At 35.3% G+C, this 20,961-nt stretch overlaps 1 protein-coding gene and 1 non-coding gene across 2 annotated transcripts; one reads left to right on the top strand and one right to left on the bottom strand.

The window, feature by feature from the left end:
* Nucleotides 1–689: 689 nt before the first annotated feature.
* LOC132272562 (patatin-like protein 2) lies at nt 690–4,639 on the bottom strand. The gene is made up of 7 exons (XM_059773687.1): nt 4,511–4,639; nt 3,766–3,947; nt 3,482–3,668; nt 3,178–3,339; nt 1,469–1,771; nt 1,188–1,363; nt 690–1,082 (listed from the first exon to the last, which is right to left on the bottom strand). The coding sequence occupies exons 1-7, from the start codon at nt 4,637–4,639 to the stop codon at nt 1,007–1,009; spliced, it is 1,215 nt and encodes a 404-aa protein (XP_059629670.1). The 3' UTR covers nt 690–1,006.
* A 15,802-nt stretch (nt 4,640–20,441) lies between these two features.
* Nucleotides 20,442–20,548, top strand: LOC132275701 (small nucleolar RNA R71). The gene has a single exon (XR_009470709.1). It is a non-coding gene; the product is annotated as a small nucleolar RNA R71 (small nucleolar RNA).
* Nucleotides 20,549–20,961: the final 413 nt, after the last annotated feature.

The raw sequence follows: 20,961 nt of genomic DNA on the forward strand, positions 1-20,961 counted from the left end.
GCCTAAGGTCAAGTTGCTGTTGGACGGGACGTCGCAAAACCAGAGGATTGTCAGTTATTGGTGTTTGGTAGAATGATAAGGTGTAAGCCAGAGTCAAATTTTAGTATACTTCGTTTCAAACATAGTGTGTCAGTTTACTTTTGACTGCACAGTACACGAAATTTTTCCTATTCAAACAGTTGACGTATTTATTAACTAAGATTTCCTCGCTAAAAATTCTGGTGTCGTATCTAACTTTTATTTTACTTATTTTATATGCAAGTGATTAAGTATTTAATTGCTAAAATATGGAAAGTTAGAAAAGCACAATATCGATTTGTTTCTAAATATACAAAACTTTCTAAATATTTCGCTGCGTACTACTCACAACATGAAGTGAGTACGTTCCTGCTTTAGCTTTTGGATTCTGAGTGCAAGATCAGAAGGATCAGTTCTGCATTCATTCTTCAAGGCATGCTTCAATAATTTGGGCTTCTAAACACATTGAAACATGGCTCATATTGTTTCTTTGATTTTCTCTTTCTTTGAAGTTTCTCTCTATATACTTATTTATCTCTTCCATCTTCTATCCTTGTATGAGTCGTAAGAATGTGTCCACACAGTGAGAGACTATGTAAATAGAAAAGGGAAATTAGCTCCGTAGAAATAGATTTGGTGTTTGGCTTATAAATTTGTTTTAAAAGAAAAAGAGGGTGAAATGCCGTAGTCTGTTGGTGGAGCACCAATATCAGCATTCAATATTTATTCTGACTTTCAAATAAATGGTAAGAGTACATGGTGTTAAGATTGTACACACATGACACACTATCGACTAAAAAATAAATAAAAGTACACACAAACCAAACGAGATTTACGATACTCCACAAATTGTCCACATCCACAAATCCTAACACATGGACAACCTTAAATTCTTTGGAAGTTCAAAGCAAGTAAATCACTTGGTACAACCGAGAGTAATTTCGCAACACACTTCCACATGACCAATAAGGAACAAATGATTATCCTACTAATACGAGCCTTTGTTGACGTGTGGTGTTTTTGACTGTCTGAGTCTCCTTTCATCCGAGAGTAATTTCGCAAACCTATAAGGAGTAAAAAAATATTAATAGATAATATATTTTTTAATACATAAATTTTTTTTTTTTATAAAAAATGTCATGTAATAAATTATTATATTATTTATATACTTTTTCAGAGCTTCCTCATTTGTGCCACCATTTTCAACTGGTTCACTGCGACCTGTTCCCAAATTTACTCTCGAAACCGGTTTCTTCAACAACCTTTCACCAATCTTCACAAGTCTCTCCAAATTATCCTTTGTAGCAATATCAACTGAAGAGTCTGTCCCAGTTAGTGTATCATCCTGGTTATGCATTGAACAGAATACAAAATTATCATGACCATTTCATTGAAAAGTTTCTTATATATAATCAAAATACACAGAAAATGAGTTATCATATAAGCATACTTGAATTCGAAGATAATTATCTTGGGAATGAAGAGCTTGGAAGACCACAGAAATGTGAAGATCAATCATATCTCCGCTTGCTTGAGTAAATACATCTACTAGTGGAGTGGAACCTCCATGAAGTAACCAGTTCAAAACACCCCATTTAGCTGCCATTTTAGCATTGTATTTCTGTTCAATCTTTGATGATCCAGTGCCTAGGGAAATAACTAAAAACCGACCATAGTCCACCGGATTAATGGGAAAGAAGTCTGGATTTTCATGGAAGACCTGCTTAGTTACTTGGCTTACAGCAACTAAAGCCTGCAATAATGTTAGAGCAAGATGTGATAATCAAATAATATTTGTTGCAATACTAATAACCTTATTTCTTGTAAAAATTAGGGTTAATTACACAACTTTTGAACTATAAAATATTTACACAGTGTCTCCTCGAATTAAATTTAAAAAAATTTTAATTATAAAAATTTAGGGTTAGATTATAAAAAGTCGGTCCCACCCTCTCTTTCTCTCTCTCTCTATATATATAGACACACACACACATACATACATATCTGATCCGCGTGTGTATGTGGTCTCTGTTGTATTGTGCTATATAAATTTTTAATGTACTTAAATCCTGTTTCCGCCCATTTATTTTAGATTTCAACAATACCACTAATTTATGTTTCAACGTATTACTCCGTGTTTCAACAATTTTATTTTGTGGATTAAAAATATGTTGAAATTTGGAATAAATGTATTGAAATGTGTTTTACGTGCATCCAAAATTCCTACAACACACTCTTAACACCCGTACTCCCGGACTCCGTATATAGAAGGGTAAAGTGCAAAAAATAAAGAAGTCCCAAGCTCTTTCAAAATTTGCAAATAGCCCCATTAAAGTATATTTTGTACATAATTAATACTCCCTAAATTATTACATTTTGTTGCAAAATTCCCCAATACCTAAACTATTTTTTATTAAATGATCATATTATGCATTTTCTTTTTGAATTATGATTAAATTATTTTTCTTATTGAAATAAATTATGAAAAAAATTTCATACTAATTTGATAATATATTCTCCATTAAATTTGCATAAATTTACCTTTTAATATTTTAAATTAATTTTTTAAATAAAAATATTAAGTATATTTTTTAAAACAATTTAACTAATTTCTTAAGTTTCATGAATTTATTGCACGAAAAAGAAGGTATTTTTTATTTAAGTAATTTATTAATTTTTCATGAATATATTGTATGAAAAAGAAGTTTTTTTTTTTAATCGTAAAAAAGTTTAAGCTGCATATAATATGTTTTAAAATAATTAGTAAATTTTAATAATAAGTTAATCATTTTAAAAAATGGCAGTTAAAAATTTATTTTTTAATTTTTTCATTTTATGATCAATTGATACTAATAATAAATTTAAGTTAAATAGTATAACTAACATTTAGTCTATTTAGATAAGATAAAAAAAAATAAAAATATTTTAATAAGAAAGGACAAATGTAATGAGAAAGGGTAAAATAATCTTTTGCTATGGACTGCAGAACAATTTGTAATTCATGGTGGCTAATTATTTACAAAAGGACAATAGTTCAAGGTTTTTTTTTTTTTTTGGCACTTTACCCTATATAAAAATATATGTGCCTAGTGAAATATATATATATATATATACACACACACACACACTATCAAATATCAAGGATTAATTAAATTATACCGGATTATTTGCAGCAACACCGCCATCAATGAGATTGAACACCTGAACATTTCCTTGTTTATCTTGGTTCTTGAAGCGATGGGCTGGAAGATAAGTTGGAGCCGCAGAAGTGCCGATGCATATGTCAGATAATCGAGCATCCAAACACGGGGAGTTTTTGGCCTGCGTGACCTCAAAAAATTCAGTTCTGGTTTACACTAGTAATCTCCAGCAACGACGGTTAACAAAATTTTGAGTCACGGCTGATATATATATATATATATGTATGTATGTATAGAGAGAGATAGAGGAGGTATATATATACCTCATAAGATGAGAAAATGGTTGGCTGCAAACGCTTAATATCAAAAGTTGGAATGACAACCTTGGTCAAGGTGTCACGCAACCGTGTTTCTCCAAGTTTGTCATTTACAACCCTGTGAAGGTACTTCCCATTATACTTTGGTCCTGTTACTGATTTTAGCTTGGTTATAATTGCTCCACATATGCCCCTGCAGTCATCATTCCAAACTTTGTTATCTAGCTAGTTACACACATAAAAACACACACACACACACACACACACACACACATCTATCAACAGGTCACCTCTTTTGTGGGAAAATCCTAGGGCTGTGCTCTAGGTAAAATGGCCTGATATCTTTGGCAGCAAAGCGAGGACGGTTATTTCCATCAGGAGCAGTTAACATTGCAGTCACCAAGCCACCGGTGCTCGTTCCAGCAATCACATCGAAATAATCTGCAAGTCTTGCGTCCTCACCATCTAGTTCCTGTACCAAGTTATTATTGTTCGTTAGCAATATATACTACTTTATATTGCATGGAATAAAGATTATGCTTACATCAATTATTTATCAATTAAGTTCATAAAAAAGATGATGCCTCCACGGAGATTTGAGCACTCAACCTCCTCATTTGGAGATGAAAATTTATACCATCTAGGCTAATGGCCATTGGCAATAATTAGGGGTCTATTTGGTTCATAACTCTAAAAACAATTTTCAAAAACTGAAAAGATAGAGAACAGTTTTTAGAGAATAATAAAAGATTGATATTTGAAAAAATGCTTTTTTATAACTGAGTTTTTCAAAATTTGAACCAAGCAGAATTTTTATACAATTTCCTAATTATCAATTGTCTGAAAACATAAAACAATTTTCAAAGTTACAAATCAAGCCTAGCCTATATAAGTTATTGATCTCAGAGTCAAACATGCAATTTGTGTGCATGATTCATGGTATGCAGATATTTGAGGAAACCCCCTTCGTGTACCTATAATAAAGTACACCTAAAAACATAAAATAAAAAAGAGAGGGAAGAAGATTAATTATACTTGAAGTTGAGATTCAAGGAATGAAAGGATAGTTGCAGGAATGATCCCTCTGATACCACCTCCATCAATGCTGAGAATGGTGATTAGGTTTCCAAATGTTGGGGGCTGGATTTGAACGGATGAGTTCATTGTGTATAACTAGAGCCAATATATGTATAACACCTTACACCTCTATATATATATATATCACACAACACCACAAGATGAGAATGCCTTAGTTTTGGGTATACAAGAAGAGAATGGCTTGGTTTTGTGTATTTGAATTCACTGTCCAACGATCTATTTATAGACCTGAATCATGCATGCATGCTAAGTGAAACTTCCTTGTAATTTCTTCTCTTTTGGCTGCTAATTTTTATCGAAGTGTAAAATGTCCATATCTAGAATCATTAATTCTTCTTCTAATCATTTGTAATTAATTCAAGCTTAGATGGATTTATTTCAAGCGTGTCAAATTGAACTTGTTTAAGAAATTAATGACATGACGTACGAGTAGTTACACGATTATTTATTATGAAACACATCAATAATAATAATAATATTAATTATTATTATTATTATAATAATAATAATTATGAAACATGTGAAAGTTGTGCAAGTCATGCAATGTACTTGGGCAAATAAGTGTTATCCATTCCCATCTCGTTTACAAGTTCGTGAGAAACACAGTCCATTCCCATCAACCAAAGCTTTTTTTTTGTTTTTGTTTTTTTGTTGCTGAAAGCTCATCTAAAGGTAGGAAACAATATATTAACGACTATGACTTCAACACAACTCATAGGTTTTTCTGTGTTGGTCAAAAAAACGTGACCTCTCTCTCTCTCTCTCTCTCTCTCTCTCTCTCTCTCTCTGCATGGAGAAAATTTTGGTACAAGCTTAAAAGTTATAATTTGGATAGCATAATTCTTTTTCTTTTACATTAAGACTTAATTTGATATGTAGCAAGGAAACAGAATAAAATGGAATGAAGGTTTGAACGGAATGAAAATAAGAATAGAATGAAATAGTTATTCTTATTCTATTTTTTAGTTGCAAATATAAAATAATATAAGAATGAAATGATAATCACCGGCGGTGGTTGAAGGCGACCATGGTAGAAGTGGTGGTGGTAAAAGGCGGAGGCAGTGGAAGATGGTGGCACTAGGAGAAGGCGGTGGTGGTGGCAGCGATGGAAGTTGTTAGTGGCAGTGGCGGTGGAAGGCTATGGTGGAAGGTGGTGGTGACGGAAGGCGGTGGTAGTGGGGGAAGGCGGTGGAGGGCTGCAATAGTGGTGGTGGTGGCGACGACGGCAACGGTGGAAGGTGGTGGCGACGGAAGATGGTTAAGATGGTTAAGGCGGTGGAAAGTGGCGGTGACGAAAGGTTGTGGTGGCGATGTAAGGCGGTTGCGGCGGCAGAAGGTGGTGGTAGTGGTGCTGGCGTAAGGTGGTGGTGGCCAAAAATTATATTCATTGGAATGAATTCTCATTGCATCAGTTTAAATGTGGAATAAATTTTTATTCCTTGGCATAAATTTTCATTACAAGGGAATGGTTGGAATGAAATTTCCATTCTATTCTATTTTATTCGTGTATACCAAACTAGGCTTAATTTGTTCATCATATGAGTAGCTTTTAATGTACTCAACAAAATAAAGGTATTTGTTGCAAAGAATAATTATTACATGGCGGCGGACCATTGGGAAATGAAATATTATGTTTGATATGAATTTATATATATATATATATATAAACAAACAGAGGGGTTGGGAAGGATACAAATTATACAATGATGTTTTGGTTTTGTTATCCTTCTAAAAATAAAAAGAAATGAAAGTAAATGGAAAGAAAAGTTAAAATTTTTAATGAAACTTTGTTAATATCAAATTGACAAAATATATGAAAACGAATATGGTAAGTAAATTAGTTGAAATACTTTCCTCTCTTTCCTGAACATGATTATTGTAGTATCATTTTATTTCTTTTTCTTTATTGATTTACCAAACACCATAAACAATATCCCTCATTTCTATTATTTTCTCTCCTTACTAATCTTATCCTTTCTTTTCTACGGTATCCAAGTAACCTATGATTGAACAAAAGTTATATAATAATAAAAAATAAAATAAATTGAACCGGAACTATATTGATGACTCGTGATTTACAATTATGACTGTAAGTGTATGTTTTTGTAATACCTTCTTATTGTAATTACTATCATTATATTTTATGGAAGTATTCATGTTTTGACGTACTTTGAATGGAACTCAGAGATAAGACGAAGCTTTTTCCTTTTTATTATTCTTGAGGGGTAAGCATGATCGAATTTAAAGAAGAAAGCAATTTAAATAAAAAATAAGAAATAAAAAATTTATAACGGAATACCATTTTTTTTAATTTTTTATTATTATTCTTTTACACCATGTTGATTGTTTCTTTACGTTGTACTGCTCAGATTCATCCGTATATATCCAAGTAGCTATCGTGAGCCAGAAACAACGCATCCTGTTGGTTCATCCATATCATATAAACTAACCAAGTAATAAAATCCTTTTTAACTAATACATTAATTTGATTGATGACTAAATACTATTCTATTCACTCAGCTGTGTTCTCATGCAGTTCCGTACCCATGCTGTATGATATATGTGTTTGTATATATATATATATATATATACATACATACATACATCTGTATATATACATATGCCGTGTGAAGGTTGAAGTCATTCACGGCAGATTAATTCCTAGCTGCAACAGCCCCCATGTAAATCACGTTGTTGCTTTTTTTAATCTTTCATTGATTAACATGGAAAAACATTTTAGAAATGTAAAAGATGGTGAGTTAGAAACATAGGTTTTTATTGGACAAATAAGAGTGTGACGACATTGGTAGGATCATTTTGTCACGTCAAAACTGATGATAATCCATATATATGCAGAATTAATCTCAAGTAACACAAAGTTGACCCTTTTAGTTTATTGTTCTTTGATGTTTATCTCTAACCACTCTAACCATTGAATATTGAATTGTTTGCATTAAGTTTTATATCAAATGCTCAAAAACATGCAAGACTTGAACTAAGGCATTTAATTTTTTGTTTTTTTATTTTTGGGTTAGTTATACTCACATCTCTTTAAGTTTGGCCAAATATCACACTAAAACACATTTTGAAAATAAATATCACTCACATTACAAATGTTTGTTCCATCTTTCACTCACCCCAACTGTCACCGGCAGAGCTCTGACACCATGCAAAATGATTGAAATACGCTTTGATTCTGTCAAAAGAGCTCTTTATCCTAAGAAAAATTAGATTAAAAGACCAAAATATTCCTAAATGCTTTGCAAAATTATAATTATATTATATATATGAATTGTTTTTAACGGAATATATATATAAATATGTATATACTATTATATATATATATATATATCATATATATACTAATTAATTTAAGCTAATTATTACTTTTTTTCTCCATAATTAATACGGTTAGCTTACAATGTTATATATCGTGTCACAAAACAAACATCTCCTCAAGTTTGGAGGAATCACAATGCCATTCTTCTTACAAAAGTCCATAATATATGATCATCGGGAATGGAGCAGCATTGCGATGAGCATTCTTCTTGTAGTGGATGATAATGGTTCTCACAATGGATGGTCCAAGCTCAATGCAGACTCCTGTAGCCAAAAAGTAACAAATCCGAGCTCGTTCCAAATTTATCTCGTCATTCTTCCCAAAGGACCCGAGATTTGCTACAACAGAAAGATTGAGGAGTGCTGCCTTATCAATGAGATATCGAGAAGGAATGAAGTGAGGATGTTTCTTTGATCCCGGAAAATAAATTGAATAATGGATTTCCAGATGTTTTGGTCCAGATCCTTCACATGGAACAATCTCCCCATCACTTGCAGGATCATATTGCAATCCCAAAATATCACGAATGAGACTCTCTCCGATGTTATAATCATTTCCAAAAATAGACACCACAAATTTTTTGTCATGGAGACTTGCTTATTTGTTATTGGCATAAAAGTGGTTTACCATATCCGGAGAAAATTCACCTTCCATCCAAGTGAAGAAAAGCTAATTATTATTCTCAATGTAGTCCACAAGCTTTTTCCCGGCACTATCTTTAAGCTTGTTGAGGAGTTGATGTGTGTGTTATCAATGATAAAACCATTCGGAACAGAACGAATCCTTGTAAGATAGAGCTATGTTGAGGGTGTCGAACCTCAAGGACCGTGTTGGTATTGTTAAGTATAAAATTAATCCTTATTTGATTCAAGAGAAATAATTTTGATGTTTTCAATTTCTAAATTGCAATAAAACTGAAAACAAACTAAATTAACAAAGGATAAGATCAAAGTGAGAAGAACTTAGGGATTGACTTCACCATTAGCCTCATAATATAGTTAATTGCTTCAACTATGGGCAAATTTATACTTGTACATATTTGAGAATTAAGTGGCTACAAGCGCACTTCAATTCAATTAAGAAGATATATATGAATAAACATTAAGCCATAACTCATTTTCGGTTAATATGAATTATCTACCTAACCACTCTAATTTACCATGCAGTACAACTCATCTTCCCTAGGCACGAATTATATATCAAAACATTCATTCATATAGTCGTTCAACACCATTGCATGATAACCACTTCTACTATTAAGAGAAGCACTTAGCCGTCAATCTCTTACAATAGAAGATGTTTGAATTCAATTAAATCAAAATTAATTCTAAGACGAGATTAATTTCATTAAGACGGATTTATTCATTAAAACTCAATTACTTAGTACAACTAAATCAATTGCTCACAATCATGCAATCAATGTACATATAAAAATCCTCAAAGTTAAGAAAAATCAAACTATGTTACTTGGACTAGGGTTACATCAATTCCCTAAGCAATGTTTTAGCTACTCATGGAGAGGAAGGAAGAATATCATCATTGTTGGTGTAGAAACCATCTTCATGGACCGCCGTTTGGAATCTTCAAACTTTAAAACCCTAAAAGGCGCCATTACGATGTCAAAGAAGAAGACCAACCCTTCAATGTGTCTTATCATCTTCTTTTATAATGCAGAACAAGTGATCATAATCCCCTTTAATTGAATAAGCTTTACAGCTTTTTGGGACAATTAGGCCTATAAGGAAGCAAAGAAGACAAGTTTTACAGCTTTCTCGCAACTTTTGGAAACTTCTGGGAGGTTTGAGCTCGAGTTCTGGCTTCAGTGCTTAAGATATGGAGTCTTATGCTCGAGCTCTAGGTCCAGAGTTCGAGCTCAAGCTCTGCTTCAATACTTAGTCAATTTCTTGATCAACAATTTTCGAAGCGTCTTTTCTTCAACACGCACTTCGTTTTTTTCTTGAAATTCCCTGATTAGTGCTTGAGTATTAGGACCAATGCTAGAGCTTTGAGGCTCAGTGCTCAAGCTCTAAGGACCAAAACTCCAGTTCGGTTGACCGAAATAGAACCCATGCACAGCAGCCTTCAGTTTTGTATCAGCATTGTTGTTCCGATTTCAAACGGCCATAACTTCTTCATTTCTAATCCAAATGGGGTGATTCTTAAGCCTAAACTCAAGGATTTTGAGTCAGTTTTCCAATGGTATCAATTGCATTCTCAGATTCAAATAAAAGTGAGATTTATTCATGTTTTAGTGAGATAGTGTCAATTTTTACTTAAACCGGGAAAGGGCATTTTGTGGGATTCTTGTCCAAAGTTCTTAGAACTTCTTGGAATGTTGTGAAATGATTAGTTTAGGTTGATTGGGCCTAATTTTACTTGATTGGAGTCAAATTTCCCTTCTTATTTGTTAATTGACCATTTTGTCCTTTGACTGACGGATTTTGCCCGTTTTGATTCTCGTTTACTCTTTCGTTCTCTTTAAGTTCCGTGACTTTGACTTCATGGAAGGTCACATTGGTGTCTTTGGGATGATTTATATCCCTAGAGACATTGGTTTATCTTTCACTTCCGCATTTCGGATCCGTTACCGGATCAACTTTCGGGTCATCATTGACGTACTAGGTTGAGTAAAACTCGGGTCATTACACCACATCTGACTGAAGAGAGACACCCGCATCCTCCAAGGTTTGGATACGCTCTCCTAGGCTGGGTGTCTGAGCTGGAGCTTCAGGGATGACTGGGTCAGAAGACTGATGCTCATCTTGACTCTACTCCTGATAATGTACTGGCGACCCTGCCGGAGAGTGATGTGGTGACTCCGCTGGAGGCTCCTGCTCCAAGTCAATCTCCATATGTGTGTCTGCAGCTACCTGTGGGTCTGTTGGATCATGTGTTGTTGTTGCTGCTATTTCTATCTCTGCCTCTACTAACTCTGCCTTCTCCGCCTCCTCAGTTGCCAAGGTCGCCTCATCCTCTAGGCTCCACATAATAGCATTGTAGCTCTTGTCCCAATCCTTGTTGCCATAGAGGCAAGCGCCGGACTCAGGCTACTCCTCGGAATGGACAGGGTAGTGCTGATCTCTAAGGATCTGAGTAATTAGGTGGGCAAAGGGAAAGAAGGTAAGAAAATCTAAACACCGCTAGATCTTATGGCCTACCATAAATACATTTTGGTACAAGATCAAGTCAAAGAACCATAGATCATAAGGCAAATAAGTCCGGGTGGCGAATGTCTCGCCATCACTGTAGGCAACGGCCATGTCTGCGTCAAATGGCCTCATCAGAATTGGATACTGAAGGTCGGGAAGGCAGACATATGGGCACTGAGAGGATGTGGCCAGTGTCTTGACTATGATACGGATGAGATAGCCATCAATAGTAGTCCGCAACTTCAATAGATTACTCGGGGCCAGCCGGAGGTTCTGGTGGAACAACCGTATAAGCCGCGGGTAAACCGGGTAGGCGACCGGGGCAAGAATAGCTGAAATGCCGCGCCGCCCAATCTCATTGTAGGTCGCCCTGGTCAGAATTGACCAGAAGAAGAAAGCAGTGTCAAAGACAGACTCATATGCCACTGAAAGGCGTGAATATCTCTTAGTAGGCCTGTCTCGGACCTAGCCGAGCTGTACCGGTGGTGGTGAAGGAGGTGGTATATGCTTAGCCTCATTCGTCAATGAAGAAAATGAGGATGCGGATGCAGAAGAGGCGAAGCGCTTGGACTGAGTTGGAGCTGTCTCCTTAGCCTCTTCTATACACCGTCTCACTCTGCACTAATATTGCCGGTTGGCAACAGTCTTGACTCGAGCCATAGCCTGCAAAAGAAAGAAAACACTTGCAACTGTAGTCAGTAACAGGTATGAAATACAAAATTAAAGCACAAAAAATAGAAACATGTTTGTCAAGTTAAGATAGACAACTCAGAGTAAATTACATGAATCTATGCAATTGATAATGCCATCGCACTTTTAAAAACTTAACCAACCACAAAGAATGCAGAGGGGTTAAAGTTTCTATTACTGATGCAGATGTTGTTAAAGAAGTGGCTTTCTGAAAATCTTCTATTGTTGGATATGTGATGGGTAAGAAGCCTTATTACCCATATTTCAAATCTTTTGTGGCCAAATATTGGTTGAAAGATTTCACGTTGGTGTATTTAAAGGATGGTTTTTTTTTGGTTCGTTTCAAGAGTGATGCTGATGTTCCTAAGGTGTTGTTTAGGATTCATACATTCGAGGGACGACCTATTATCATGAAGAGATGGAACATAAATGTGAACTTGCAGAAAGAAATCCTTGAAACAGTCCCAGTGTGGTTACGTATATATGACTTGCCTGTGCATTGTCGGAATGAAGAGTCTATCTTAAATGTGTGTTCCTTCTTTGCAAAACCAATTTATATGGACGATCCTGATACACATAGAGATAAAGGCCAATTTGTAAGGGTTATGGTGGAAGTCGACGTTCAAGGAGACCTTCCAGACTCCATGGTTATTGATATTCATGGAATTAATTGTCATGTTGAGTTAGAGTATGAATGGAAACCTGTGGTGTGTAAATTGTGTCAACGACTTGATCACAGCAAAGAGAGATGTCCCCTGAAGGTTATTTAACATAAGGTCAAGCCAAAGAAAGTAGTGGATCATTGGGTGATTAAGCAGAAAGGGAAGTTCATTGAAACCGAGGATGCTAACTAAGTGATTGATGATACATCGGTGAGAAAGGTTCAGAAAGAAGTTGTAGTGCCAACTTCAAATATGTTTGCTCTTTTGGAGGATAATGAGAATTCTAATGCTGTGGAAACTCCAGTGGAGGTTATTGACAAAGAGAAGATGGTTAAAGCTGAGGTTGCTGCTATTTTGGAAGATATTGAGGAAACTAATGTTGTAGTGACTCCAGTAAAGGTGATGGAAAAAAGGAAGATGGTTTCGGTTGCTGTTCCTTTAGAGGACAATGTGGATGTTGTGGAGACTGTAGTTAAAGTGGTAGATGAAAACTCTACGACTGTTGTTGATTCCACTGATGTTGAAGTTACTACTGGGGTGGAAATGTGTTGTCAGATGTGATTGTAGATTTATCAGTGGATGAGGATAGGCATGTTCAGGAGACACCAAAATCTCAAATGGGTAAGAAATCTGATGAAGACATTTATGATGAAGGTTCTGCTAAGCCTATTCAAGAGAGTACAAAGGAATTTGAGAGTCCAAAAGTGGGGAAGCAGTCCAAACAAAGAAACAAACCTGCGATCCCCCCTTCTGACAGAATCACAAGAAGAATGCTAGTTTGTAGTGCCTCACTACCAAGTTCTCAATGATGTTAGGAGCTTGGAATGTGAGAGGTCTGAATAGGCCTTCCATGTAGAAGGAAGTAAAACAATGGATTTTTGATTCTAAGTTTTGTTTTGCTGTCCTTGTTGAAACTAGGGTTAAAGAAGGGAAAGCTCCCATTATTCAGAAACGTATTTGTCCTCAATGGAATTGGGTAACTAATTATAAAGCCTAACTTGGGAAAATTTGGATTGGTTGGAATAGGAATTTGTTTGATGTTCAAATGCTGCCTGAAGATTCCCAATCTATGTTAGTCAAAGTGAAACATTTGGTTATTGGAAGGACCATTTTTGTTATTGGTGTGTATGCTGCAAATTGGGCTAAAGAGAGGCTTAATCTTTAGAAATCCCTCAGGTTACAAGCTTCCATAGTCTTTGGCCCTTGGATAGCCTTAGGAGATTGGAACATAGTTAGATTCAGTCATGAAAAATAAGGAGGTCTAAGGGTTCCTCAATCAAAATTGGATGAGTTTAATAGTGTGATTTTTGACATTAGTATGGAAGACCTTCCTATCACTAATGGCGATTGGTCATGGTGCAACAAACAGGCCATTCAAAAGAGGATAAATGCTAAACTGGATAGGGTCTTAGTGAATTCCTTATGGCTTCAGCAATTTAATGATTCAAAGGTGGTCCTTACTCCAGCATCCTTATCAAATCACTATGGCATGGCTGTTAATTGGTTTTTTGATTGCTCTTTTGGTCCAAAGCCGTTCAAATTCCTCAAAATTTGGTGTCTTCAGGCTGAGGTGGAGAAAGTTGTGTGTAATGCTTGGGAGAAAGAAGTTTCTAGTAATTTGTTTCACATTTTACAAAAGAAGCTTAGGGCTGTTAAAGAAACAGTTAAGGTGTGTATAAACAAAAAGGATCTACTTCTGTGCAACTTCAAGTAGCTAGAGAGGATGTTTTTTTCTGTTCAAATGGAACTTCTTCAGAAACCTGCAAATCTAGAGTGTATTAAAAAAGAAAGAGATGCCTTGGATAAGCTTCAACATGTTCTGGTTATGGAAGAGATTGTTTGGGCTCAAAAGTCTAGAATCAAATGGTTAAAGAAAGGGGACAAATGCACCAAATTTTTTCATAATATTGTCAGGCAAAGAAGATGCTCTAATTCTATTACTCAACTGCATAACACTACAGGGGAAGTGTCTTCTGATCCAAAGGTTATTAAAGAATGGCTTGTCAATTTTTATTCTGATCTGTACAAAAAGCAAGGAGAGGTGAATGTAGTGCTTCGTCCTCTAAAGAAGGTTTTGAATCAGGAAGATGTTGAAAGTTTAAATTGTGTTATTACAGCTGAAGAAATTAAGAATGTGGTGTTGCATTTTAATCTAGATATATCATCTCGACCTGATGGTTTTCCAGCAAGGTTTTTTCAACATTACTGGGGAATTATTGGATAGGATCTTATCAATGTAGTGTGCCATTTCTTTAATTTTGGAAGTATGCCTCAAGGTATTAACTCAACCTTCTTAACTCTTATACCTAAGGCTAACCATGGTGACAAGATTGCAAACTACAGACCTATTGCCTTATGTAATATTGTGTATAAGATTATATCTAAAATCCTTGCCAATAGGTTGAGTAAAGTTCTTCCTAATTTTGTTGGACCTGAGCAAACAGCTTTTATCAAGGAAAGAAGACTGCATGACAATAGTCTTTTAGTTTCTGATTTGATTAAAGGTTTTGGTAAGAAACAGGTCGCCCCTTCTATGGTTTTAAAGATTGATTTTAAAAAAAGCTTACGATTCTGTGGATTAGAAATTTATTCAAAGGTTGTTACAGGTTTCTAGTTTTAGTACTAAATGGATTAATTGGATTCGTAAGTGTATCTCTACTCCAAAATTTTCAATTTTGTGTAATGGAGTCCCGGCTGGTTTTTTTTCATCTTCCAGAGGGATTAGACAAGGTTGTCCTCTCTCTCCCCTACTTTTTTCTCTGGTGACTGAATACTTTAGTAGCTTGATGGATCAATTTATTGATGAGGGAAAGATTAAGCTCTACAAAGATATTGCAAAGACTGATTTGAAGATCTCTCATGTGTTTTATGCTGATGATTTATTGGTTGTGGTGAATGCTGATATTGGTACTACAAAGTCTATTTTGGAAGTGTTTAAACATTTTCATGAGGTTATAGGGCTTCAAGTTAACAAAGAAAAAAACACCATGATTTTCTTTAAATCTGTGAGAAGAAAAAGAAGACGTTCCAGAATTCTTCAATTCCAAACTGAAGTGTTTCCTTTTAAATAATTAGGCTTGCCTTTGTCCAATAACAACTTGAGATCAGAGGATTTTAGAAGCCTGTTGGATAAGGTCATTCTTAGATTAGCTCACTGGAACACAATTAATCTCTCCGTGGCTGGCAGAGTTGAATTAATTAGATCAGTGCTTTACTTATACTTGTATCATTGGGTTTTTGGTTTTAAGATTCCTTTAGAAGTTAAGACTGGTTTAGAAAAAAGATTTAAGTAATTTATGTGGAGTGGAAAGCAAGATGTTAAGAAGTTATCTCAACTGAAATGGAGCCAAGTCACTTTACCTACTTCAGAGGGGGGTTTTATTATTCGTAGAGTTCAGGATATTGATGTTGCTGCTAAGATTACATTATGTTAGGACTTTGTTCAGAAGAAAGACAAGCTGTGGATTAAGTGGCTTAATGCTGTGTATCTTCATCAAAGTTCTTTTTGGAATGTGGCTATTAAGGCAAGTGACTCTACTATTTGGAAGCAAATTTTAGGTGTCGGACAAATGGTTGTTGAAAATTCAGATTTTAAGATCGGTGATGGTAGGAGTGTTAACTTGTTAACTGATCCATGATGTGACTCTAGCTCTTTTATCCAGAAGGTTTGGTGCTGCTACACTTAAACAGATTAATAGAAATCATTTACGTACTGATATTTTTGTTAATGGTAGCTGGGATCTCCCTGAGTCTTTACTTGAAGAAGCAAAGGAACTCATTTAAGGGATTACACTCACTATTGGAAGAGATCATATTGTTTGGCAGCATAGTCAGCTTTCCTTAAAAGCAGCTTGGAGTGTGTGTAGATTTAAAGGACCGATTTTTAACTGGAGTAGTCTATTGTGGAAAAATTACAGACCTCTAATTTCAGTAGGGGTATATATTAATTTGCATAACAGAAACTTGTCTTTGGTCAATTTGCAGAAACGAGGGATCTGTTTAACAACTTTTTGTCATTATTGTTGGAATGCAGCTGATACAAGTGAGCATCTTTTCTGTAATTGTTCCTATGCTAAAGCAATTTGGCAGGAAATATTTTTTATATTGAGAATGGATTTGCCAGTGTTTAATTCTGTTTGGGAAATTGTGGACTGGTTTGTTAAGCAAATTGTAGGTAAAAGTATCAAGAGTCAAATTTTAACTAGAATTTTAACTGGAATTTTTGCTACCTCTATTTGGAAGATCTGGAATGTGAGAAATGTTATCCTTCATGATGGAGCTCAAGATCAAGCAGCATATGCTGCCAAGACTATTGTGTGGGAAGTTTTAAATTTCCTTAATTTTTGTCTTCAAGATTTTGCTCTTGTTTTTAATTTTTTTTTAAATGTTTTTGCAATTTCTTGTTTTTTCCAGTATTTATTGGAAATGGGCTTTTTCTAGCTCTTGATCTGTAAAAGGAGGTATGCCTCCTTAAGCACTTTTACTATTTTCTTCTTTGTTTATAACACAAACCCATTCAGGAAAAAAAAAAAAAAAGATAATGCAGCCAGGTATAGACATCGAATGTTCAAATAGAGTGAAACATGTTAAACATGATAAGTGTGGAATGCATCCAATGTGGAAAACACAGACATTGGGTGTAAATTGGATAGCATGAAACACAAAGATGATATACAAAATGATGAAGTTCGATTAACTAGAAAAAAGATGAGATCGATCCAAGTTGGATCGATCAGGACATGGATAAGATCGATTGAGATTCGATCGATCAGAGAAGAAGTGTGATCGATCGAACTCTGCAAAAAACATGAACAGTTACAGATCTGTGATGTGGATAACATGAGGGGCACCTGAGCAAGCTTGTAGGTCCCTTTACACCTCAACAAGTCAATATTGGTCACTTAAATAAGAACGTGACCCCCTAAATTGAAATCGGACAAAATATATACTTATAAATACATACATATATATATATATATATATATATATATATATACACACACATATGCTTCAAAGATCAAAAATGGCAACAATGGAACATGGTAACCCTAGATCTAGACATGGCAACCTCTAAATATGTAGATAAATTCGAAAATGGAAAGAAATAAGAGTGAAAGCTTACCAAAATTGAGGGTGGACCGAGAGAGATGAGATCGGATCTAAGCCGAGAGAGAGTTTGGAAGCTTGGAGAACTCACCGGAGGTGGGGAAGAAGGTGAAACAGTGGTGGGAGAGAAGGAAGGGTTGAGATCGATGGTGAAATCGATCAAAATGACCCTTGGGTCATATTTTTAAAAATTGTTTCCGACAAGTTCGATTGATCACTTGGGAATCAGATCGATCGAACTCCGATCGATCATGAAGGAACTCAGATCGATTGAATCCACAAAACGACAAAGTATTTTTGAAAATTATATTATTTTTTTTATTTTTTATTCTTTAATTATTATTTAAAAAGTGAATTAAAAATAATTTTGAGTTTTTGTAAAATAAAATAAATTTTGAAAAATATTTTTGGAATTTTTTTTTTTTAAAAAAACAAATTTAAATTCAACAAGAAGTCAAAGGTCAACTGGGGCACTTAGATCGATCAAAGCTCGATCGATCCAATAGGTGAAAAACCTACAGACATGCTCGAATGATCACACAGAGGTGATTTTCAGTGGGTTCAAAAAAAATTTCTAAGTATGGGATGAAAATCGATCTAAGGAAAATTTAGATCGATCTTGGAACACTCAGATCGATTGAACATAGAGTTCGCACGATACACAGAAATCTGAAATATGCAGGAAATTTACGCACGATGGGATAAAGAGATGATTGGATACAGAGATGATGTTCGATCAATCGAACCTCTTTTGAGATTGATCGAACATGCACAAAATGCTTAATTAAAAAATGACAGTGCATGCATTCTCAATTAAAGTCCTTAGCAATGTGTATGAACCCATAATATATCTAGACTTCGCAAGAAATAAAAGGTAAAATAGAAATGAGGGAGGAATAGGGTTGTAAACCCTATGAAGTACTAGTGTTTAACGTCTCTAGCAAGACGTTGGGCTCTTTTAGCCTGGATCAAAGATCTTGTTGTGCATCCCCTCCTTGATGGGGTGAAAAGTATTTTGAATCCCACCTAACAAATTGTTCCGTAAGGAACTTATTGGATTTGACTCAAAGGAGATTAACGGTCCTTTGTTAAAACAATTCTTGGGCTTTCATGCTTTTTCAACACTTGTTTTCAAAACAACATTCTTCTTTGGAGTCTTTTTGGAAGCTCCATTGACAAGTAAAGACTCATGTTTTTCAAGTTCATTTTTAAGACACTTTTCCATAACACACACTTCTTCATGCTTGTCTTTTGAACTCGGGGTTGGATTAAAAATGTTCACCTTCACTGTCTTATGGCTAAATGAGATTTTCATTATCCCCATCCTACAATTTATGTTGGCATTTGCGGTTGCCAAGAAAGGACGGCCAAGGATAATGGGAATTTGGTTATTGGGATTCGGAACCGGTTCCGTGTCAATGACAACGAAATCAACCAGGAAGAAGAACTTATCAATCTTGATCAATACCCCAGGGCTTTTTGATGGATCGGTCGGTAAGTTGCAAAACAACCGACGTCGGTTTCATGTATCCTAAGCCCAATTTAACATATACCGAGTACGGAAGAAGGTTAACACTTGTTCCTAAATCAAGAAGAGCCCGATTAATAACATGGTCACTAATGAGACACGAAATAGTAGGTGAACTGGGGTCCTTAAACTTTGGGAGAGTTGTGTTGCAAAATGAAGCTTACTTGCTCGGTCAAGACCACTTTCTTTGGTTCTTGGCTTTTATTCTTCCTCTTTTGGGTGCAAAGATCTTTCAAGAATTTGGCATAAGCCAGAATTTGTTTGATTGCATCCAAAAGCGGAAGATTAATCTTCACTTGCCTAAACACTTTAATGATTTGATTCATTTTGGTCTTTTGTTTTTCAATAGAGATGAATCATTTCAAGGCATCCGAAAATGGAGCCTTTGGCTCAAAAACCTTTTCAAAATCTTTCTTCACAACATTTTCAACACATGAATTTTTTAAGTCATTGTTCAAATCATTTTTCAAATCATTTTTCATGACTTTCTCAACAAGATGATCATGCACATGCAATGAAGGAGGAATAAAATGTGAAATGGGACGGGTGTCCACTTTTGGTTGCACCAGTTCACTCACTTCATTTTGGGCACCAACTTGGTTGTCAACAATTTTCCCACTTCTTAAGGTTGTCACCGCATTAACATGTTTAATGGTGTGACCTTCCGATGAAGAATTGGTCTCCACAACAAATTATTGCTTTGGTGGGGCATTTAGAGGTATCTTCCCTTTCTCTTTAGCATTTAAAGTACTAGTTATATGCCCAACTTAAGTTTCTAGCTTAGCAATGGATTGAGAATGGGAATGAAACAATTGAGTGTTTGCCTCTAGAGTACCCAAAGTAGTCAACACTTTTCTTCAAAAGCGGGGCTCTTAGAATTTCCTTGAGAGTAAGACAATTGATTAGCGAAATGAGAGTTTGAAAATTGGTTTCCAAGTGATTGAAAAGATGATCTATAACCTTGGGAACCTTGGCTTTGCATTGGAGATGGAACATACTTGCCTTAAAAACCACCTTGGGGAGGGTTTGAGCCTTCCCCTTGGCTTTTCCAAGAGAAGTTTGGATGGTTGAACAAGGGGAGGAAGACACTTGATTCACCGAATTTTGGTTGATCAAAAATTGATCGAATCTTTGAGTTAAGGATTTCACTTCAGCGGCTATGTCATTGGAATTGTCAACTTGATATAAGCCAACATTCTTCCTTCCACCTAGAATTCTACCATTTTTTGATGATAAAGATTGATGCATGGAATTTTCACTCATACATTCATACATTTGCCAAACATCATTTTCAGTTTTATCAAGATAAGAACCACCCATGGATGAGTCTACCATTCCTTTTTGATCATCCGGTAAACTTTTAAAAAAGTATTGAACTAATTGCCACTTAGGAATGTCATGATGTGGACACTTCCTAAGCAAATCATTAAATCTTTTCCATGCCTCATGAAATAATTCCCCATCCCCTTGAGAAAATTCATGAATGTAAGTTCTCATAGTATTGGTCTTTGATACCGGGTAGTACTTTTTTAAGAACTCTTGTTGCATTTCTGCCCAAGAAGTTATTGAAAAAGGCCTAAGATTGTTGAACCAATATTTTGCTTTATCTTTAAGGGTAAAAGGAAAAAGTTTGAGTCTCGAAGCCTCTTCTGGCATGTCCTTATATTTCATGGTGGAGCATACTTCAAGAAACTTATCCAAATGCTTGTAGGGTTCTTCACTTGGAAGTCCATGAAAGTTAGGAAGCATTTAAATAGTTTGTGGTTTAATCTCATAATGATGTGCTCTAAATGGGGGTAATTGAATGTATGTAGATGCATTATATTCATTTGGCACATAATGATCACGCAAAGCAATGGGAGGATTTATAACCGGTGGTGCTACATGAACACCTTGATGGCCTTGCATAATGG

This window comes from Cornus florida, unplaced genomic scaffold (assembly GCF_030987335.1).
Source record: "Cornus florida cultivar Cherokee Brave unplaced genomic scaffold, ASM3098733v1 CherokeeBrave_3.0.0_Hap2_Chr09, whole genome shotgun sequence".
NCBI classification, from domain to species: domain Eukaryota; kingdom Viridiplantae; phylum Streptophyta; class Magnoliopsida; order Cornales; family Cornaceae; genus Cornus; species Cornus florida.